The 24,784-nt window shown below is 36.3% G+C and overlaps 1 protein-coding gene across 1 annotated transcript; it reads left to right on the forward strand.

Annotated features, from left to right (window-relative positions):
• Positions 1-358: 358 nt before the first annotated feature.
• Positions 359-18,991, forward strand: Smp_005570 (hypothetical protein; the record flags this gene model as incomplete). Its single annotated transcript, XM_018799431.1, has 11 exons — positions 359-1,238; positions 2,678-2,820; positions 3,822-3,938; positions 5,530-5,952; positions 8,470-9,028; positions 10,391-10,666; positions 15,246-15,379; positions 15,424-15,496; positions 16,524-16,637; positions 17,212-17,363; positions 18,676-18,991. 9 exons carry the CDS (start codon positions 359-361, stop codon positions 16,526-16,528), a joined length of 2,610 nt encoding a protein of 869 aa, XP_018646619.1. The 3' UTR covers positions 16,529-16,637; positions 17,212-17,363; positions 18,676-18,991.
• Between the last annotated feature and the right edge of the window lie 5,793 nt (positions 18,992-24,784).

Raw genomic sequence — 24,784 nt, forward strand, 5'->3', positions numbered from 1 at the left:
TTTGGAAACAGATAATTTATGAGGACACTCTAAAAATGCTCAAAAGTCCAGAACAAATTACTTTTCTACTAACTATAGACTTTCTCATATAGCTCATTACCTCAACTCATGATTGAAGCTTTGTCAAAATGAGGTTATATCAAATGAAAGATCGCCAATACCGTGATTAACACAGATCATCCAGCCTCATGTCTTTTCCGGACTGGAAATGAAAATGAGGACATTGATTTCTCAAACAAAGCATTGGATGTAGTATAAACACGGTGCAATTTCAAATAATATTTGTAGAGGGTACTTTGAATGGGTCACTTCGGGCGTCCCTTATGTAAAAGGCTTGTCATTTTCTCTAAGCGTAGAAATGCGCACAACTGTTGAATCAGATTGTTGCTTGGGTTCGGTGATTGGTGTTGATAAGACAGCAATTCCCAGCAATGAGCATGAGATTCTCCTAAATTCACAGACTGATCATGAATCTTGTTCTTCGGTACAGTCATCTAGTTGCTGTTCCACAGCATCACATCTTACACAGGAGCATCCCCCTAATCATAGCGTTTGTCATATCAGTGGAGAAAAAGGCAAATGCAAGGATAGTGTCGGAAAGTCCATTAGGTTTTCTGGTGTTACTGTATATTCGTTCGCACGTCAACAAGGTTTTTCATCGATTCCAGACAATGGCTGGTGCACCCTTGGTATGGCTCAAAAACACTTTAGTGTTTCTCGACTAGATCTTCGGCAACATAAAATTTTGCAGAGACTTCGACGCAGACAACAAAAATTGCTCTCCCAAAAATGTCCGTTTGTCCCCAATATATCTGGTCGCGGACGTGGCAAGAATAAGATTAAGGGAAGAGGTAAACGTGCAAATGGACTGTGTAGTCGTAGTCCCGGTGATTCATGTCGTGTACCAATTTTGTCACCACCTCCACCACTTTCTCCGCAAATCAGTTACGACAAGTTTAATTTTGTCGACCACACAGACAATGCAATTTCTAGTTCTCATGCTACTCCCCCTCCCCCTTGTTTGTCCCCTCCTTCACCAAAAAGGTTTCTCCACACTTTGGATGAATCTTTAGTCGACAACAGTATTTGCAACTCACTCGATTTTCTGGATACAGACTCCGAAGCTTCTCTTGATCATGTTCCTTCTGTAAATTCATCCAAACGTACGCAAAATAGCTCACGAGAAAAGTTGATGCCTTTACACTCTGCCGCAAGAATAAGACTTTTGAGGTCATCTGGTAAGTATTAACTTAGTGTTTATGCTTTTTCTCCCGTCTATGCATATGTCTTCTAATGATAGCTTTTAGTGTTAGCGTTGAAATCCCTTATACGTAAGATGATTTAGTGAAGTGACTTAAGTGACTATATTAAGCCTCTGACATGTTAGTAGTAGATTTTGGCTTAATAATATTCCAAACTTGGCAAGTTTATATTGAAGAAATTAATTGTACAATTATTATCGACTATTTTGTCACTGCTGAAATTGAGCGATTACACGTTGTTGATGCTCTTGATATATTTGTTCTGCACTCACATATAAGTTTTGTGTTAAGAAAATTAACGCAACAGAAATGTACTACTTTGCTTCCTTGGCTTTAATTATAACACATCTGTGAGCTAATGATTGCACCTAGTAATCATTTGTGTTATCAAACTCTTAGTCCTATGTAACCGTGGTCAGGCTTAAAAATAATTCGATTATTTTGCTTTTCTAGTTGCAATTCTCATTTAAATGTTGGGCAGTCACGTGTCATACACACTGATCTCTTGATGGTTATCACAGAGATGTTTAGTCCCTGCTCATAAATCACAACGGTTGGGACTAATTACATGAAGTTACGTTCAAACTGAAAACTCAGACAAGTGTTTTAGCCATTTAGATGGTACTCTTGAAATACGAAGATAACTTCTTGTGATCTGCTGCTCTCTTGCTTCAAGTTATAATTATAATTTTGTTAAAAAATCGGAGGTTCGATATCAATATTTACTTGAGTTTATGGATAGACTACTGAAAAGGCATCTGAAACTCAGCCAAAAATACTCCTCAGTGCTCTGTCCAGTCGGTCTTAAAGTGAGTCACTGGTTCGTCTTTTTGTGCGCTAATTTCATCAACTACCAGAGTTATTATTTTTCATAACTCTACAAAGTCTCATCACCAATACCTCTTTGGTCCACATTATTTTCGTACCTCACCGCCGTTCATTTGGTACAATTAACTTCGATTTGCGTACGAGTTGTTTCGGTTCATATATGGAATCTACCAAGATGAATTTCTTGCTATTAATCAGTATGAAGACAGTTATAATCAATTGACCTCGAAGATAAACTTATGGATATCATCCTATTGTAAATTTTATGCTTTCGGTGGGACGTAGCCATGTATGTGCCCACCACATGGTAGGAATCTTAACTTTTCCGCAACGAACAGCAGTTTTCAATTATTTCCTATCAAAGTGGTGGATGACATAGTATTTTGATCCACTTATGTTCGCTGGTAAGGTAGTCAGGTAGCCGGGTCAAGCGTTACTCCCTATTCTTGAAGTTGGAACGTATCAGGAACGGGTGAGTTCTAATAACTTGGTAGCAGCATATGGTTTTCGTTGTTATTTCGATACTCTAAATGTCACTATGGTGTTTCCCTTAAATTACAAATACTCTTGACATACCTTCACTTTAGGTGTTGTGGAAATTGATGAATCCGAACGTCTTGTGTGTTCGTTTATACGGGCTATGCGCTCCCGTGTTGGTTGCAATTGTGGTCCAAAGAATTCATGTATACCTGGTCAGTGCTCATGCGCAAATGATGGAATTCCTTGTCAGGTAAAGTTGATTTATTCTAATTACTCAAGCCAGAGGCACTAGTATTACTATTATCTTTGCAAATATGTATAGAGTAACAGCCCATAAATACTAGTTAAACGATAACATAATAATTTTGTCATTCGATTTCAACCCAATGAACCTCAGGACAGAATTTTCGTCTCACACTCTTTGTATAAAACTGTCTGTTAACGCTACCAGCATTCATACAGGTATACTTCATTCCATTACTACTACTACTACTACTATTACCATTACGTTATTCAGAAATTGCTAGACACTTAAATAAATACTTTATTTGTAACTGCCTCTCAATTCAACCTGAACTTGTTAAACCGTTTTATGATATATTATGAGAAATGTGTTGTATCATACTCATTAAAATTATACTGTAGGCAGTATAACTGTATCCCATAAAATTCTTATTGACTTCCAAACTTAGTGTGTCTTTAGGATTATTTACTAATGATTAAATGTGTTGGGATGACCCTGCATTTTTCTCGCAAGCGACATGACAAGCTCAGGGGTCATCAAGGAGCATTTCAACCAATCAGCGATTAATTAGGAATTATGTGAAGTTATGTTACTAAAATAACGAAAATGGAAAAGTCACATGTGGAGATCCTGATTGGCTGATTTATACACTGCTACTATGTTTAGCAGTATTCTAGAATTTTCGGTAAAACTCAAGGACTCTTAAATTACTATAAAATTCCTATATTTTCTGTACATAAAGGAACCCTGTAGTAAAGTGCTTCCCTCACACTTTGTGCCTTTTCTCTGGTCTTCAAGTCGGTGTATAGTTCTAGCTCGGGGGTACGGAACTAGCTTAGGGAAGCGAAATAGCGTTCAAAATCGGCCAGATATAACAAAATGAAAAATAATTATCATCTCAAAAGACAACAAATATGTTCCTAACTTTTGTTCGGTATCAGCTGGCATTGGATCATAAGAGACAGACTATTAATTCGTTGTTTTTCATTTGTTCTGTCATAATGCAGGTTGATCGAGCATCCTTTCCTTGTTCTTGTGCAGCCGACGGTTGTCGCAATCCAAATGGTCGTAATGAGTTCTCTCGTGAACAAGTCCGTACACATACTCAACATGTATTAGCACGTGTAAGTTGATAGGATATTATTATTCTGTTTTTATCAGACCTATTTTGTCGTTAGTGCGAGTTTTGTGTTCAAGTTTTATGATTGGGGTTGAAAAAAGGCTCTGTTACCTCTAATGTTGTGTACTTCAGTTAATCTGGAGTAAAACTAGGAGACCTAACTGGGCATTTTTTGGGGATTAAATAGGAACACTTTGTATGTTTTATATGACCAATGGTCTTCAATCTTTAGTTAAAATGGGAATAAACTTGGTCCTTTATTGCGACTCGTAAACTGCTGTATTCAATAACGTGGAAACCTCGTCTGAGCCCTGTTGTAACTCGCATATTCTTGTAAATCTAGTCAGTCACAATCAGCATAGAGCCTTGTACAAATCCCCATCAGCTCAAGTTCCAATGTCATATCAGAACGAAAAGCTAAAATCGAACTGGTTAGTAACAAAGGAGTTGAATTAATTGTATCAGCAATGATAGTAAGAAACACCAAATATTGAAAATATGGCCCGAAAAAATGAATGGATTCAGCTTATGAGAAGCCCAAAATTTAAAGGAGGGTAGAAGATATGTACCACTGTGATTTATTCCGAGTCATATCACTCAACACTAACCGCTAATAGTGACAAACAAATGCACCTTTACCAAGTGCATCTACCATCTTGGGCCATTTCAACAATCAATGACTTCATGGGCTGATGTCGTGCTTTGGTTCGACCGCCCTTGCCGTCTAACCTATTGCCATATCAAAAAACATCCCGTGTGGAGGCAGGTGGTGTTTAGGGATACGTAACACATCCATCGACCATTCCAGTCGACTATTCACAACCTCATCAACCGATTTGCCATATATTACTAGTACCATACACCTAAACATAACATTGCCCACAAAATGTGAGCAATACTTCAAAAGTACCTATGGTCGTCAGAAAATTTTCATCTGCACATGTCCTTTTAAAAAACTATTTTTAACATCCATAGGTTAGTGTAGGACAGATTACTGCTCAGTCGCACCTCCCTGATCTTCTATTGGATATTTCGTTGCTTTGCGGAATGCCGATTTTCATTCTTTATCCAAATATAGTGAGAACTTCATCATCTATGTTATGTCATTATGAGCTTATCTTTTCATCCCAGTATAGAGTTGTTCTGATTAGCTAAGACATTTCCTAACCGTACGATTGTGTTCTGTGTATATGTATTAAACGACATAGTTCTGTAACATTCATGTTTGTTCTATCTATATCACGTCTGTCATGTATGTGACGGCCTTGTATCCGCCGTCCTGCTGTTTGTACGGCAACCACTGCAATTCGCATGACACAAAATTAAAACATTACAGCTGGTACAAATGAAGATTTGTTGGTTCCGTCTGCTTTATTCACGTAAATATTTGCGAAGATTACTTGACCCTGGAAATCATTCTCAAACTAATCAAAGTCTTTAAGTTGAATAAAATGCTTTGTAATACTTGGACTTGCTATATACATTGTTTTATTGTATTTTTTACACAAATATTTGCCTCATTTTAGTTTTTTCATGTTTATTTGTTGTTTATATATCATACTATTGTGTATTTTTTTTAAAAATTTTCCTACCAGTTGACCAGTGATTATTCTAATCAACCTGTCAAATCTCCACTGCATATGTCAGAAGCAGAGCTTAGTACACCGAACGGTGCTTGTTCACTCTGTTTGGACTGTTCCAAAACAGTGACAATGTCACCAAATAGTCCTATGTTTTTGTCCAGTAATAGATATTCTGAACTAGTCCAACAATTGAACTTATCTTTGGACAATCAGTTTCTTTCAACTCCGTGCACAGATGTGACACACACAAAGGACTACGATATGCCTCCTATAGATACAACCGAAGGGAATTGGTCAGATCATAGTCCATGTTCCAAGCCTTTGAAAAGAAGTCGTTTAATTTCAAATCATAATAACAGTGCTGACAATGAAGTTTTACAAAATTCTGTCGTCTCATCTGTTAGCTTTTCTGGCTCTCCACTGATGATCGATTTAGTGAGCAGTTTGTTTTTTCTTGTTGGTTTATTTAAACCAAAACTTGTGTATTTATACATAAACATGTTCAACTATAGAAGTGTTGTGTTATTTATATCGACAAAGGGACCAAGTCCTAGCTTTTCCATTTCTGTATTGCGTAACACGATACAAACGGCAATGTAGATGTTAGGTATTGAAGGAAGTCTCCAAAAATCCTTAAGCCTTATTTTTGTCCTTATTAACACGTCACTAAGGTGTACTTGCACTCTTGGAGCAACTGATACTTCTTGACAGATTCAAGCTCACATCACTCAGTTCATAGTATGAGACGTTAGCACAACTATTCGGCTCACGTATGCTATTTTTTGCAAGAAATGACTTTTAATATGTAGTTAGTCTTATCTTCGATTCATTTTCACAACTGTATTATCGTCTATTGGTTTTGTCGCCTAACAAGCTTTCATAAACTAGTTATGTGGTAAAAATTCGTGTTACATATGTTAGTTACCGTAATGCAATTTGTTAAACAATTTTTACGAAGGTTAGTTACTACTATTCCTTAGTGGCTACCAAAATGAAATTAGATAGAGTGGTTTGGAGAAGCTGCGAACCAGTGTTGTTAGAATTACTTACAGAGTAAGACATTTGTTTTCTTGTTGAAGTTATGCGTGTATCTTCTAAAATTTATCAAAAATAAAAGTCAGTCAAATCCATTGATAACCGGAGATCATTTATTTATTCAGTTCACATAAAATCAGGCGTCACGAAGCTCCAAAAAACAGTATCATAGTTTTTTTGTAAAGACTAGAGCACTACCCGGTCGTCCAAAGTGAAGCAAGGGGCTTTATTACGAGGTTACTTTCCGAACTTTGAACCCAGAGATTCTATCTACAAAAAAGTCAAACAACATCAGGAGATTTTGTTTCATGGCAACTGGTGACCAGAAATGGGTTCACTCGCATTAATTCCTTCAAGATCCTGAAGACTGAATATAGTTGTTTTAGATTCAGGCTTTCTCACCCTCCGTACTCGTCAGCTCGGTTCAACTTCCGGATATTCGCTTTTCATTCTTTGACTTAAAAAATCATCCCTCCCATATTAGATCAGTGAATAGGACTTTGTTGGAAGTGGCTATGAATATATGACCGTATAAGAGTATTTCAAGAGGGCCGTCGGATTTTTCTCATCCTCAGCTGCACTGGTGGATTCAGGGAACTGTATTAATCAATAAAAAGCGATAACTGGCTTGTTTCATTTTGTAACCAGTTTTAATCTCTGATAAAACTCCAATAATACTTTCAAATATCCGAAGGATTATGTAAATTGTCTTATTGAATCATTGTAGTCCCATCTTCCAGTATTCTGTCGAAAGATTTTCACTCTACTCGCCATAGTTTGTTCTTAATGCAGATGAAATTGTTCTTTAATTGTAGAGTATTATGTAATTGCTCATTTTTACTTAATTGGTTGTCATCTGCTACTCTTCGACCTGGTAAATTTTTCATTGGAATTGGAGTGTTTACTTGATCCAGTCATAACGATAAAACCGATTGTTCTGGATAACAATCCCCGTCAAGTGTCGCTTAGCCCCCAATACCCTGGGACGGCCGAGGGCGGGGAGAGTCCGCTCTCCCTCTCGAAATGCTCTCACATGGTCACGCGTATATAGCCTCTCCCAGCGAAGTCCTACTTACTGCCTTCTCGTGGCGGGGGTGTTGTTTACAAAACTGAGAGGACGAAAAGCGAATGCCCGGCGCTTTAACCGGGTTGGTGGACACGGAGCGTCTACCTAGAGGAGTTGGAAAACCCTGATTCCAATACTTTTCGAATATTAGACGTTTCTTAATCAGTGGTTAAGAGAAAATCAGTGTAATTTTTTCACGTGATTACAAAATAATTTTATGTCGAAATTGGCTTGTAATAATCCGTCGTTGACAGCATTAGACAGAAGTTGCACAACTGTTTGAGGCTGGTTTTTTGGTGAGGTAGCTTACATTTAACTCCTTGGCGCTTGCACGGTAGTCCGTGTAATAAGTTTAGGTGTGCTGTTTTTAGTGGAGACGTTTACTGAATCCGCGTTGTGCGGATGCAGGGTCTCTGTAGATGGTGATTGAGGGGAACATCTTACTGGCTTCGCATCCCAGCACGGTTGGCGGTGAGATTTCACCTTCAAACCATAAGTTTATAGCTCTTATTCTTACTGCTCTCCAATTGACATAAAAGCGTGATAGGTCATAAAAGAACGAGTGTCTTAGTCAATGTTCCTCGATTGGATTCTCACGATATGCAAGCCTGACCGCCACATCAAGGTAAAAGCTACAGACTTAGACGAAACGGCCATCAGGTCCTTCCCAGCTTCCAATCGTTTCACGATTGATAACGGTCTTTGATTATGATAAATCTTCACCGACAACGTATCTGGATTTATTAGTAATTTATCTTTTCATGTCATTCATTTTCGATTTAATATAATATTCCTACCATCTGTTTCTTTTAAGTAGTGAGTAGTTATTTTCCTTAAAATTGTCATTCTAGACCTTGTCACCAGATGGAAAATCACTCAATAACAGTCCGAAATCAACTCCTGATCGGAATCGATCGACAAATGACGAACAAACACCTCTTAGTAAAAAATCGCGTCCGATGTATATTCCAAAAGTCCCACATACAGAATGTGCTTCACTAGATAATAATTGTATTACAATTAGTGATATTCCCGAAGCACCCAGACCATGTTTTACAAATGGAATTTCAAATGATGATTCATTGTCTGATATTTCAATAATTATTAACAATAATGATATCAATAAGGATTTTCAATCTGTGATAAAAGTTATTCATCGACGAAGATCACGTTCAGCTGATACCACAGGATCATCTAACGATGATAACTTTCCCATGGAGATGATCAATAATCATTCAAAAAATGTTGAAAACATTCTTAACCATATCTTTTCACTAGATTCTGTTGGTTGTGATGTGACTAAGTCTAGCTCAAGTGTTAATCAATTATCTCAAGTTCCCAATGGGTTTGAATATGCGAAATCAAACACTTGTTCGGCTGTTACTTCTATTATGAACGCCAATAATAAAGGTGAGCTATTTGATGATTGTTGTTATGCGATTATTGTATCTCATTTTCTTGTGTTTCTGTGAGCGGGAAATAAATTTGCTTAAGTTATGTTCCATGCACGATTGCGTTGGTGCATGCTGATTGGCTAGTTCTTATCCAATCATCGCTAGTCGACACTTGTAGAGGACTCTATAATCTCCTCATGTGAAAGCTATGAACATACTAACGTATCTCTTTATTGTACTTCTCACCTCACATGGTCACACGGATATACAGCTACTATCAGGGAAGTCTTACTCACTGCCTTCTCGCGGTGAGGGTGTTGTCTACGAAATCGAGAGAACAAAAAGAGAATGTCCGATACTTTAACCGGGCTGGTGGATATAGAGAATCCACCTAGGGGAGTTGGAAGACCCTGATTCCAATATAATGGTGAACATGGGGTGCAGTATGCTGAAGGAATAAAAAAAACATGGACCAATTATTGGTGACCGACTACCATGGGAATGCATTTCCTTACGATGCTCCACTATCTTGTGGGTCAGATCTTTAGATGGAAGACTCGGGGTGTAGCCCTCTAAGCAAACCACGTGTTTCAGTTTGGGCACCCGGTCAGTATCACAGCCCTCACACAAATCAATGATAACTGCTACTGGACTCATTGTTATTGTATGGGGCATATGTATTTGGTGCTATGTTGAATCAGTGTTTAGGTGTTCAAATAAGTAGACAAAATAAACAGTCATATAAAATTATAATATATAGATTAATTCTTCTGCCCCCAGATGCCCTGGTACGACCGAGAGTGAGGAGAGTCCGATCTCCCTTTCCAAATCCTCTCACATGGCCACGCGTATTTAGCCTCTGTCAGGGAAGTCCTACTCACTGCCTTCTCGCCGTGATGGTGTTGTCTAGGAAATTGAGAGGACGAAAAGCGAATGTCCGGAGCTTTAACCGGGTTAGTGGACACGGAAAGTCCACCTACGGGAGTCGGAAAACCTTGATTCCAAAACAATCGTGCACATGGGCTCCAGTATCGTGAAGGAACAAATGGCGTATGAATCAATCGTTGGTCACCGGCTACCATGGGATTACATCTCTTGACGTTGCTCCACTGTCTTGTGGATCAGACCTTTAAGTCAAAGGCTCCGGTTGTGGTCCCCTAAGAAAACCACCTGCTTCAGTTTGGGCACCCGGGCAGTATCACAGCCCTCACACAAATCGAACGAGATTTGTGTTGCGCATATATATCTGGTGCTTCCTTGTACCAATATTTATGTGTTTAAATAAATAAATAAATCTCACATAGTATAATGGGAATATAACTTGTAAATTACATTTTATTTGTAATAGAATTCTTATTTTCTTTTATTCACATTATAGATTGTCTTCTATCAAAATCAGCACCAAATAGTCCATATTTACAAAAAAATGATTATCCATATGGTAGAATATCTTTACGTCGTCGTGCTATTCCACGTACTCCAATAATAACACCTTTAAAAAGAAAAGTATTAACACCATCTAATCATCATATACATAAAAAACAATTTAATTTATTATCAACTTGTAATAATAAAACAAATTTATCCATTCATGAAAATCTATCATCATCTATTTCACAGCTTTGTGATGATGATGACAACGACAATACTAACAGTAATAATAATCTAATCACTGAAAGTCATTCACAACCATCATCATCATCAAAATCGTCGGGATCCTCATCAACATCATCGGGATCCTTATCAACATCATGAGGATCCTCCTCATCATTATCGGGATCCTCATCATCATCTAGTGATATGAAGATTCAGTCCACTGTATATTAATCCTTGTTGTTGTGAATAGATTCAATAGATGATGAATGTATATAGATAGATACAAAGATTATTAACACTTTTTTTTAAAAATACATTTTAATTTTTTATTAATCTTATATTTCATATTTCAATTCTACTTATGAGTAGTAAGAAACAGAGACAAAAAAAAAGAAAAAAAAAGGAAAATTATTCTAATGATAAGTGATTATATTGAAACATGAATTGATTTTCTGTTTTATTTATTTAATATTAATAATAATACTACTATTAGTAGTAATAATATTAGTAGTATGTTTTTGTAGAAGGAGATAATGAAAAGTTCATTAGATTCATATATGTATATGTATTGTTCATCTATAATCTTTTAGTTTCTTATTATCATTTCTTCTATTTTGGTAGAATAAAAAATAACAATAATCATAAGTGGATTGAAAAACGGTTTGTTCTTTTTCTTTCATTGAAATATCTGTTATCTACTTTGATCTACTTGTTCGAATCCTTCGATATAGTCGATTGGATTAATATTTCATTAGCTCTCATAATGAGAATCAATCATCTCCATTCAGATTTTCTTTACATTCTTTTCTCTATTTACATTTGTAAGTAGTTTCTATTTGCTTTATTTAAGTTTCTGATTTCTCACCCTTCTTCTTTATTCGCTTTGTCTCTTTCTTTCTTCTTTTCTTCTCACTCTATTTCTTTATTGAATTGTACTTTTTCTTTCGTTGAAACATCTTTGTTAGTGTTCGACATAAATGTCATTCACTTTAATCTCTTGTTCGAATCCTTCGATATAATCGACTAAGTAGTATTACCTTAGCTGTCATAATAAGAATATAACTAATACTAAAATAATTCAGTAATGAGTTCGTTTTCTTTTCTTTTCAATCTTTTCCCATTTTCTGTAAATTCTTTTCTCTGTCCTACGTTTGTACGTAGTTGAAACATCTTTGCCCACTTTGACCTCTTATTCGAATCCTTCGATATAGTCGATTGGGTAGTATCTTTTATTGTTAGCTCTCTCATAATGAGAATATAACTAATACATAAATCATTGGGGAATGAGTTCGTTTACTTTTCTTCTTTACTCAGTCTCCTCTTTTCAGATATTCTGTAGATTTTTTTTCACTGCCCTATATTTGTACGTAGTTTCTGATTTCTCACCTTTCTTCTTCATTTACTTTGTCTCTTTCTAGTTTTGTTTTTAAAATGTTGCCCAACATTTTGTAATCACTTGGTATTAGTTTATTACTTGTACCATCAATTTGTTTATTTAATTATCCAATCATACTTTTTCTTTTTTGGATTGAATAACTTGTAACATATTTGATGTGTAGTTATACTTTGTGTATTATGTACATATGGTATACACATTTACATATAGTCACCCTCCCCCCCCCCAAAAAAAAGGATATGGTGATTAGTAATAAAAGAAATTATCTTATTGTATACTTCTTCTTCTAATAGTACCTTCATTTTTTATGGTTACTGTTTGTGTTTCCCTTCGACTCATTTATTCGTGTGTATGTGATATATATATATATATATATATATATATATATATATATAGGTTGAATAATAAAAATTGTGTCGGGTGTATCCTGGGACCACCGAGTAAGTAATGCAGTTGTTAGGAAATGGGTACTAGGTAAGGATAACAAATCGATTGATGGAGTAGTGAAACTTCATCAGTTGAGATGGCTGGGACATGTGTTACGTATGCCCAATAACCGATTGCCCCGACGTGCAATGTTTTATGGTGTAAGAGTAGGTTGGAAGAAAGCTATGAGCGGCCAGACCAAAACGTGACACAAATCCATGAAGTCACTGACAATTGGACTGAGTCATGTTGGTAGGTGTAGACTATCTGGCTGGGATTCGCGAGATGATAGCAACCGATGGTTAGAGACCTTGAATGACATGGCTCAAAATCGTTTGCAATGGCGAAGGTACATCCACTCTTTGTGTTCTACCAAATTCTAATCTTCTGAATTCCTAATGTCTCTATCTTTTTTCTCTTTCCAAATTTATTTCACTGGATTATACTCCAATAACATCTTCGACCCCTAATCTTTCGGATTACTGCTTATACTCTTACTACTTCTACCAATATGGGATTTGAATCGACAACTGGATCTCTGTGTTAATGTGTTTTGGCAACTCGAGCTGATGTACGTACGTACGAAGTTGTACGTTGGGATTGACTGTTGGGTATATGAGTATAATAAAGTGATAACTGAACGATAATTCAGTAATTGAAGAATTTGACTTTCAATGTCTACGTTGCAACTTCAAATCCTACTTGGTTATGTTACTAACTTTCATAAAATAATTAGAATTAAAGCCATTTACATAAATTTTCACCTGGAGAATGAGTCTAATTAATTTTTAATATTACAAAATAGGATAGTATAGAGGATAATAACCCAGAAATACCTTCAATTGATAGTCTTATTTTGTGTATTAGGTGAAAACCAAATTTATAATTATCTATCTGCACAGGGAGTTTGTGGCATTTGTTGAATGTGATTGATACCACGAACCGACCTAAATTAGACAAAGTTTAAGAAATATGAGACACTGGAAAGCTGTTTCGTTCTAGTATAAGACTCCTCAACACTGCTCATCCATGACCCTTCCAGGGATCGAGCCCAAATACTGTGAAACTATTCGCTCTAATTTAGACGAGAGTTCTTATATAAACGAATGTCAAGACAGTTCTACTGTATGAGGCGAAGACGTGGAGAACTATGAAAGCCATCATCCAGAAGATACAGGTGTTTATTAACAGTTGTCTACGCAAGATACTTCGGATCCGTTGGCCAGACACTATCAGCAACAAGCTATTGTGGGAGACAACAAACCAGATTCCAGGAGAGGAAGAAGCGCTGGAAGTGGATAGAACATACATTGAGGAAATCACCCAACTGCGTCACAAGGCGAGCCCCCACATGGAATCCTGAAGGCCAAAGGAGAAGAGGAAGACAAAAGAACATATTACGCCTTGAAATGGAGACAGACATGAGAAGAATGAAGAAAAACTGGATAGAACTAAAAAGGAAGGCCCAAGATAGAGTGGGTTGGAGAATGCTGGTTGGCGGCCTATGCTTCATTGGGAGTAACAGGCGAAAGTAAGTAAATAAAGTAATTATTGAATTCATGACAAATTATGGTATCAATCGAATGGATGTGCTTTGAAATCGGCTACAGTGGCATAGATGCAATCACTCTCTCTTTATCTTACTCTAAACCTTCAGTTTCAGTATTGCTTTGTACATCCTTTCTTTTCAGTCCATCTTTTTAAATCATATTCTCAATATTCAATCTAGTTCATTATTGTTGCTACTACATTATTTCGATCTGTCTTACTATTCATTTTGTTAGTTTTGTGTCGGCATTTTAGTTTAACCTTGGAACTTGAACTGACTCGAATTTGTATCAGGCTCTTGGTTTATTATAACTAATTGACTGAAAATCAACCTTGTTCGTTGAATATTGCATACAAGAGGACAATTTTCACTGAGAATTTCATTTCAATCTCTAACATGTACGTTGTTAGCATTTCACATCCAGCAAGTTGAGATGAGCTAAAGTGGTGTGCTTACAGGAGACAGATGTAGATAGTTTCAGATGATTAAAATGTAGTTACCAGTGGAAACTGCACTCATTTACAGCACGGACACATTAAATGAACGGAAAAATGCTCGGAAATGCTATATTGCAGTTTTATTGAGCACCAAAAAAGGATGATCTTTCCCATATCTTGTAAAATCATGCATAATTTACTGACTGTTCAGCATAGTTTTGAAATCCCGTGGTTCGATCACTGGTAGGGTCATAGGTTCGCACTAATGAAGAGTTTGATTCTAAGATGAAACGGCTGTCCATTAAAACCTAGTCATTTTACTAAGATCAATCCATAATTCGACATTCTTCATAAGCACCTTATCATCATAGCAATCATGTGCTCCCCACTAACTAATTTCAAGTGATACTTCACAGATTTCTAGTGGGACTCCCGAACTATGTAGAGTATATGGCAGATACTCACCAATGATATTGAAAGATAGTTGTTCTACCCGAAGTTTGTACTGATGATGTCGTTCAGAAGGACGATGAAAGCTCCACGACCAAACCATCCAGCTCAGAGAACAAACCTACATCAAAATAGTTGTTCTATGTCGCAAATTGATCAAAATTAGAAATACAAACTATTGAATACCGACTTATTGTTTCTTTCCAATTATTGAATTTTGCGAATATACTCCACTTATGACATAATGGGTTATTTGTCCAAGTTCAATATGTATCTGTAATTTGTATTCCCTCAATGAAAAACATCAATTATTATAGTTACTGGAAGAATATTGAGATTTTTTCTTTTTTCATCATTTCAGGTCGTTTTTTATGAATAGTTCTCATGAATTCACCTAAAGTTAGTAATAAACAGATTTGGCCATTAGTAGTGGATAATAATTCAGATGATGAAGCATTTTGGGATGATAAAGATTTAATTGCTGAATATAATAGAATTGAGTCTCTTGTTCAGGTAGATAATTTTTTTGTTTTTATATTGACGATATGTTTTTTTAGAGTTGTTTATTTCCATCACTTATTTTTTGTTGTCATGGTAATACTTCATTACCATTAGGAGTGGAAGATACTCGTAAGTTGACCACAGATGCCTTAGAAATATTGCTCACATCTGCTAGGATCACCGAGTAAGTAATAGTGAGGTTAAACATAACGTATTATAAGATAGCTAAAGCTAGGCAAACCATGATATAACATAGGTCTATCAAGTAATTGATTATTGAACTGATTCTTATAGGTTGATCCAGATCACTTGTTCGGAGTCACACTAGATTGATTGATTTCTGCGATTTCTTCATTCATACCTTTTTTCTATTACTTCTTTCCAAACTTTATTCTCAATGTTTAGTCCTTTTTATTATCATTATTATCGATACTCCATTATTCCTACTCTTCTGCTATTCATGTTGTCAATTTCTTGTCGAGCTAATGTGTTATATCCTAGCGAAGACATAAGTACGGGTAACTCCCAGGACCTATTATTGGACGATTATTCTAAATATATTCTTATTGTATAACTATCCAGTAACTAGAATATGTATATTTATATTCATCTTATTGTAAGCGTCATTTTGACCCATTGATTATTATTATACGATTTACTGTTCTTAAACTATACTCAGTTTATTGATTATTGTCTCCCACGTTCACAGCCACATTTGGCTTGGTTTTGTACAAATATTATTTTCTATTTGATGGTGTGATGCGGTCTATCTGTCTGGTATTTTAACCGAATATGCTTGAAATAAACGATTCGCATAGATTCGCATAACGGCAGCTGCTATTGGTGTTCTGGACTCAAGTGGACGGGCTAGGTGGATTAAAGACCAATAAGGACGCGAGATTACTCATACTGATTGGACGTCCTTGATTATCACCGTGTTAAGGTTGGAGAAGTCGTATTTCTATTAGTGAATAAGTCACGCGAGTTACGTCCTTGTTTTATTTGTAAGGTCATAACAAATTAGCGACGACCTTGATCAAGTCACAACATAATGTAGTACGGATGTAGTTGATTAAAGCTAATGGATTCAATTTCTTTAAAATGCCAATTCACCCTTAAATTGTTTTGGTATTTTTCACATTTATTTTATTTTTAGGATAAATTAACAAGAGAATTGGGTAAAAATGCAAAGCACAAGTCCTCTAAAATCAGTGGTAATTTCCATGAACATATAAATCAAGATTCATCTAGTACGTTCAATAACTCAAAGGTGTGTTACTTTTCGTTTATTTATATTTCACCACCTTAATTATATATATATCCCCACGTCTGTTCCTAGGGTTTAACTCAAGAAGTCAGACCTATTTTCCTTCAGGAAGGAAAAGTGATACAGTAGATCGGTCAGACATCCAATAATTGGTAAGTCTACGCCATTAGCCAAGATTCGGCTTCATGTTCTTAGAGGACTGAATGCAGGAAGAAAGCTTTATTGACTAAACCGATACGAGGAATACCTGTACACAGATTTATACATGTATATGTCGCCCAGAAGTTCGTGTCACATTTAACCAATGACGTGTGTCTCGTACCTGACTGATAGACAGTTGGGTTTACGTACGGGATGCTTATATATCAGTTTCAGAATCGATCAGTTTCAGAATCGAACATCGCTTCACAACAGTTATATATATATATATATATATATATATATATATAGCGATTCTATAGATTAACAAGCTTTCATATTGTAAACAAATTTTGTTATTGATAAATTTGATTAAAACGAAATGAGAGAACTAACAGAATGACATAGAAGATCATCGTTGTCTATTTTCGTCATCCAGGTACACCATACTAAAGATACTCAAAGAGAAAATGTCGGCTTAGTGAATACTCAATCACTCATTGACAATAGCAATCCAGTTTGTGATTTCCAATGGATTCCGCCGTGTTTAAATCCTCCACCTCAATTATTCTCTGATTTGGTTTCATCAAGGTATTTTGTGCAAATTTCTGTTTTGTTCATCTGATTACTGTATTTTATATTCAAATTAACTTTTTCAAGTCTTTCTATGACTATTTAGAGAAACACCCATTTCACTCAACTAAGTATAGGGCTCACCCAAACTAGATCTATTCTGTTTCATTTGTAAATAACGACTTGTTTATAATGTCAAGTTGTATATTATTAAGATATTGATTGAAATTTGTAAACGTGATTTGACGTTTAAATTCTTCAAAAATTTAACTACTGCTTTCAAATTAGATTTGTAACCAACAACATAATTATCAGAAGGGAGTTTCGTGGAGATTTTAGTAATTCTATATGGTTGAGATCATGAGTCAATTGAAGCTAGACCACCAAGGAAAACCTGGAAGCACTGGATGGCCGTTTCGTCCTATTGTGGGACTCCCACCTCGCAAGATTTGAACCCAGGACCTACTAGTCTCGCGCCAGAGCACAGTGGTCTATCGGTTAAGTGCTCTGGCATGACGTTTGTTTATTTAGATTGCCTATTGATCACAACTTGGTGATTAACTTATTAACCTGCACCATATCAAGCTTAATGAGAAAGTTAACTAATATAGTTGAAATTCAGTTTTCCTAGCTGCAATTTTGTGTACTGTGTTGTGTGACAATCTTTTTCAACTTAAATATTCTCGTGAAGAATATTGCTTTCAAATCACTGGTTTATTCATTAGTTCTAAATAAATACAGAATGTCACCTGCATATGTTGACTATTCGGATACTCAGCAACGAGTTCACGGTTTCTATACCGTACTACAGGCTAATATATTGTACATGGATAAGCAGTGATCGAAACAAACAAGTAGGAATATTAATTTACAACAGTTTTAAGATACTATGAAACAATTTTGTAGTTTCACTCCCTGAGCTCTTGTAAAATCATTATCTCAACTATGAACGAAGCGGAAATTGAGTGACCATAAGGAATATTTGTTCTGAAGACCATAATTAAAAAGATAAAGAATTGACGAGTCTGTATTATTGTCATTGACCACTAGGAATAATATTTACAACTTTGATCACAATTTACATTCGTTTGACGAATCGGTACTGAGAAACCTTCACCTCTAGTTTGATAGGAAATAACTTCATAGGAGAATGTATTTGTCACACTGTTATGTTTTGCTGAAACAAAATGTTTTTTCACATTCACTTGGTAAAGTTATTTTAAAAAAACTACCGTATAGTGTATACTTGGCGTATAGAATTATCATATGTTTAATATCTTTTGAAACGTTTGTTGTACAAGTTTCTGATCCTCTGTTTTCACTCATGTAGGGACAGTCATCTTCCTAGTGACGTTCGGCCTTCTCTTTCTCCTCAACCAGTCTTTAATAACACAAAAGGTGACCTATCAACTCTTGAACCTATACTACGCTCCTGGTATGAAGCAGGTTACAAACTTGGTCGTTCACATGCTATGAAGTTGAAGTCAACGTCATCTGTACCTACTAAAAACTCTTAGGTTTTTTTACATGACATGTACATCTTCACATATTTTCACACAATACTTCAGATTATCAATAAAATCACTATTTATATTTGTATCAAGTGATAATTGTTTGCAGTAGTTGAATAAATTACTTCAAGGTGTATCTGAGTCATAAATTAATTAATTTCTGTCCTTGTTCAATATAACGTTTGAAATGATAAAAACTGGTTATGGCCAATTGAGAGCAACATACTCCCCTCTATTTGTCCAACCATTATTAGGTCGGCATTGTAAGTAGCGACTTGTGGTGCTTTTCCTACAAATACTCACCTGCGACCCTCCGACATTGGCTGGAAACATGACATCTATTGGTATGGTCCTTGTATCTTTGGAACTGTGCCATGTTTATTTATATTTTAAGATTCTTTCCAGACAGAACTAATAAGAGCGAGGTCTATAACTGATGGCACATGTAGTTAACTCCTACTTAATGTGATAAATATTGATACACACCTGCGTTTTATGTTCTGGCTTTTATACATAAGGTTCGCTCTAGTCATCCCAGTTATACCGTCACTCGGGTGGCATTGTCACTTTCTCACATGTGCTCTTGAGTATCCTTTATCTATGTATGCATTCCATCACGTTTGTGTCCGTCCAATTTCCATACTGTTCAAGTGGTTTACAGGAACTGAGTCACTGTATTGCTTGCTGAATCAATATATAACTGGACTTCGAAGTTTTTTGTGCTCGTTGCATTTCTGACTGTGTATGACATTGAATACAAACACAGTTGATCGGTGTGTCCAAAATGCGATTAGTACTAGACTTACCAACGACAATACTCTCAGCAATGTGTACACTTCGCACTACACAACTATTAACACTTAATTGGAATCAAAAGCATGAGTTAAAATGGCGGTAGGTATGTACACGTTTTTCAAGGCTTCTCTCGAAATAGTTTCGAGGTCCTGTTCCTTTCAGGATTTATATTAACGAATGTGTGATTTGTTGGGGCTTGTCTTATGGACTGCAGATAAAGCAGTTTTATCCCTTGCGTTTTAGTACTCTTACAATACATCTCTTCGTCACTGCGGAGCCCCGCGTCCACTCTATTAGTAGTCAGTCAGTCAGTTACAACGTAGAACTTCGTACGTACGTACATCAGTTCGAGTTGCCAAAACACATTAACACAGAGATCCAGTTGTCGATTCAAATCCCATATTGGTAGAAGTAGTAAGAGTATAGGCAGTAATCCGAAAGATTAGGGGTCGAAGATGTTATTGGAGTATAATCCAGTGAAATAAATTTGGAAAGAGAAAAAAGATAGAGACATGAAGAATTCAGAAGATTAGAATTTGACAGAACACAAAGATTGAATGCACCTTCGCCATTGCAAACGATTTTGAGCCATGTCATTCAAGGTCTCTAACCATCGGTTGCTATCATCTCGCGAATCCCAGCCAGATAGTCTACACCTACCAACATGACTCAGTCCAATTGTCAGTGACTTCATGGATTTGTGCCATGTTTTGGTCTATTAGTAGTAGCGATGTATGATGATGGAGTGCAATATCTTACTGCTTATACTTTCCATTGGCTATCCTCGTTAACTCCAGTAGTTGAATGACAGGATATTTCGGAAATGCCGATTTCATACATGGATATAAGGTGCAGAGAGATAGAAAGTACAAAAATTCTCCTTGGATAAAGCACGTGTTTCAGTCACTCTGCACAGGGTGCACCCTTACCTGAAGTACTGATCAAAAATGAGTTATTATGTGAGGGAAAGGATATGACTATTTACGACCGTTTTGTGCTTGTTGAGTTATAGCTTTATTCTTGTCTGGGTCCATGAAAAATGTTTAAGATACTCTCCCATGTATGTGAAGTTTTACCGACTTCAGCAGAGAACTGAGTAACTTCGTTTCCTGAGTGGTCTTGTGGGAATTTCGGGTCACAGTTGACTATGATCACCACTTCAGACCAATTACATGACAATTACCAGGTTAAGTCCTTCAGAAGGATAAATATTAGAAGCAAGTTGTAAATTGTAGATAGGATATATTTATTGGTGATCTCGTGGTATCGAAATAATATTGAGATCGTGCAAAGCTTACAGGTGAGACTACCGTGCATATGTGAGTGCATTCAAGGTCACAAACAACGGGAAAAATGTGTTTTTTGGCACAATTAAACAAAAAGGTACGGTAATCATTAATATCGTTAGTCATACCAATAAATGTTTCCATTACACCAACCGCGTTCTCTTCATAAAGGTAGATCACCACAGTCTCATGGAATTATGAAGGGCGCCTTAGCATTCAGAAAATACTGTTGTTCACACCTCTGTCTAGCGGATGAGTGGAGGTTAGAAAAACTCAAAGTTACACATAAACAGATTAAGGCATTCACATGGTCTAAATAGTCTTTGGCAGTTTCATTCCATTCATTCTGGATACCTTCAATCACTCCTTCAGTTATGTTTGCCATTTTCGCACTTTGCATTGATAAGACACTTAAGGGTAATGATAACTTCACCTCATTATTAAAGTGGTGAAACTGTTCATATGGTCCAAGTGGTTGTGGACGGAATAGAAGAAGCTTTCGCTTAACGGGCTTCCGTGTCTAGTAGCAGTGGATCACCAATACCTCCAGGCAAGAACCTAGGTACATTAACGATAATAGTGGAAACAAAGAAATCGGTAAATCACTATAATATGTTATCCTTAGTGCTTAAGAATAGGTCAAGTTTCCTCCTAAAGGACTCCTGGGAAGTCTCTTGAACTGGCTCAGTCGGCAGCGAATTCCAGCATTTGACAACTCTCAAGGAGTAGAAGTTGTGTCTACAGTCCGTTCTGCTATGTTGGGTCTCTAGTTTCTGGGTGTTACCCCTTAGGTTAGTATTGTGACTAAGCTTAAGTAGATGTTTAAGGGGATGACCAGAAGTGTTAAGGGCACTGTAAGCCATGAGAATGTCACCTCTCAGACGCATATACTGTAACGGGAAAGGTTAAGTGATGGAGGCGCTCTTCATATGGTTTGAATTTGAGTCTCCGAGATTCAAAGGAATAAGCATTTCGGTATTTCTGCAAGCAGATACAGCTTTGAAGAGTAATTTAAATAGTTAAAAGGAGATTTCAGCAGCTCCATAAGTTCTGACAAAAATACGACAGCGATAGGTTATTGCTTTGGTCTAGGTCACAAAATATCTGATGACGAAGTTTATTGACAACTTATACAAACATTAACTGGTATATTTCAGGTCTTTTAACAGACCCTTAACCCCTAAGAATGCTAGCTTCATCTTGCTTTAGGCTGATTATTTACACTTAAAAAGTTTTTCTCATGCTGTTCATAAGGACCTAAATAGTTTGTTTTAGTTCTCCACAGTCTTAGGTCGTAGCTGGGGCAAAGTCTCAAAATGGTATCAACCAAGTGTTTTTTTTCTTAGCATAATTATGGAAGAGAAGCTGAAAGGTTATATGATTTCGTTTGCTTCTTACTGCTCGGAAGCAAATGCTGTCAAATGTAAGGAGGAGGATTTGCTGTCTTTGAGAGCAAACGTCAAAAAAATCAGCTCACTGTTATCATCGAGCAGTAGGACATTATTTTGAGCGTATCACTTATTATTCTGACTATAGATAAGTGTCGTAGAATGATTTTTGAACATGAATCTTACGTTAGTGATTTTGCCTTCGCACTTCAAGTATCATACTAATATTACCGTTATTCTTAGTTTCTCAACGACAGGGTCCTTAGAACACAAATTGTACTGATTCTTTTCAAACTGGTGAAAAAATCGGGTAAGTTAAATATTTTATGTGAAAAACAACTAAAAGTAGAATAAAAATGTTTATGCTCATGAAAACGAATATCGACTACTAAAGTTTCATCTCGAACAATTAGTAGTTTCTCATTTTATAATAGGTGTTGAAAAAGCTCCTACTCTGATTTTGAAAACTTAATTTTTATACACCTCATTCTTGTTTATTTATTTGGTTTAGACGTAGGGGTCGTTTCGTTACTCTTCATACTTAGTGTGGCCACACTGTACCAATGTACTTGGTGAATGAGAATTTTCATCATGGATTCGAAATTATATAAGTTACTCGTCACCAACTAATAAGATAGTCAGTCTCAATTTATCATATATTTGATATCATGAATTTGTCTCTTATCCTTCTTATGATTTAAGGTTTTTGGGGTTTATAATTTGCCAGTTTCATGTTAAGTATTCAGTCATGTAGAGGACGCTTCGTTACACTCTTTAGTGATCTCATGTACATGGTTTGTATAAATTTGTGGAAAATTCTGTTCCTACAGTTATTTTTCCGTTACCGTTTTCTAGTTGAATGAACCAACAGGTTTTACTATGCATATTGATGTACTTTGCTTTTAATGCACTTTCACACAAGCTGATATATAGTATCATAGAACTTCGTAACAACTCATCTAAACTGATGACTTAAAACTTGAACATAAAAATCATGTGACGTCGTCACGAAAATGACCTATATCGCATGCTTTTTGGTTAGCTGTGGGTTTTCGTTTCAGAAACATTCTCAAACATGCACTCGCTAAATATTTAAATCAGTACTAGTATTCACTTGCACTCTAGTCAAGTTTCTGAAAGTTCTCAAATCGCTTCGCGAATCTTAGTGTAAGGTGGTTGTGACTTATTTAAGTTTGATTCTTCAGGCCGTATGCTCTTCCGACCTTTATATGAAAGCATAGAAATTTTCAGTAGTTTTTTTGCTTCTGTGCATCTCTTCATTTAACAGATATGTCGATTTTTGTTCAGACAGTTATAGGTTGTAATATTTTTGCTGAATACCAAAGTTTGTTTTAGCCATCAGATAGTTGTTTATTACCGATTTGCTTCAATACTGCCTAGTTAGTCGGTGACATGTTAAATGACGATTTTTTTTAAAGAATTGCATAACAAATAAAAGTAGGTTTTTTTATCAATTCATGCCCACTCAAAGATTGTTTTAAACTGGTGAATACCGGAGAGTTTGTCTAATTCTCCTCAAAACTCATCAGTGCTGCATACCTTCAATTTAAGTAAAATTAAACTCAGTGCTCTCAGTTTCCTTAAAGACAACGTTCATTTTGTAGAGTTGAATTAAGACTCAGTGGTTTGATTGATATTTTAAACTTGTGAAATTTACTGCAAAAAGTTCAGTTTAACTTGTACATGAATCAATAACTATGAATAGATGCGTATTCACTACTTATAGATAATATTACAAACTGATTAAACCAATGATCAAACTATTTAATTGCTAGTAAATAATCTAGTATATTCAATGCTTTTCGTCTGTTGCTGCTACCTTGACGTGGTGGTCGGGCTTGCCTATCATGATGAACCGATCGAGCTATACTGGCTGGAACAATCGTTCCTCAAGGTCCTACCATGCCAGACAGGTTGGTTGAAGAGCGGTAAGACTAAAAGCAGCAAGCCCAAAGTTCGAAGGCGAAGTAGTACTGCTGACTGTACAGAGGTGTGACAGCAGTACCGTGTTTCCTTCAGACAACCAGCATAACAGCGATGCTGCCTTCCCACAAGAAGGGGTGGGGTTGGAAAAGGTCGACCCTATAAATGCACACCTCGCCTTATCCCACAGATATCTGTCTCCGGCGGTAAGGTCCCAACAAGTACGGAGCTAACACAAAAAGGTCGTATGTGACCAACCTCAAGCAGTTGTTCTTTGGGCACTGCGGTCACGATCTCAAGTCATTAAGACCATTTCTAACCAAATTACCTTTTCAGGCACCTCTGGAAGAACCCTTCCACGGTGTGGGCAACCGGGAAGTGGTAACTGCCCTCATACCTCTAACAGCACTAAAGACCACTGAATGCTTTTCGTCATAAATAATATGTTTGACATTTTTCACAATAATTATTATAAAAAAATCGTTCTGTTTTAAGCACCCCAATCCCGGATTACA

Source organism: Schistosoma mansoni, assembly GCF_000237925.1.
Source record: "Schistosoma mansoni, WGS project CABG00000000 data, supercontig 0148, strain Puerto Rico, whole genome shotgun sequence".
NCBI lineage: Eukaryota > Metazoa > Platyhelminthes > Trematoda > Strigeidida > Schistosomatidae > Schistosoma > Schistosoma mansoni.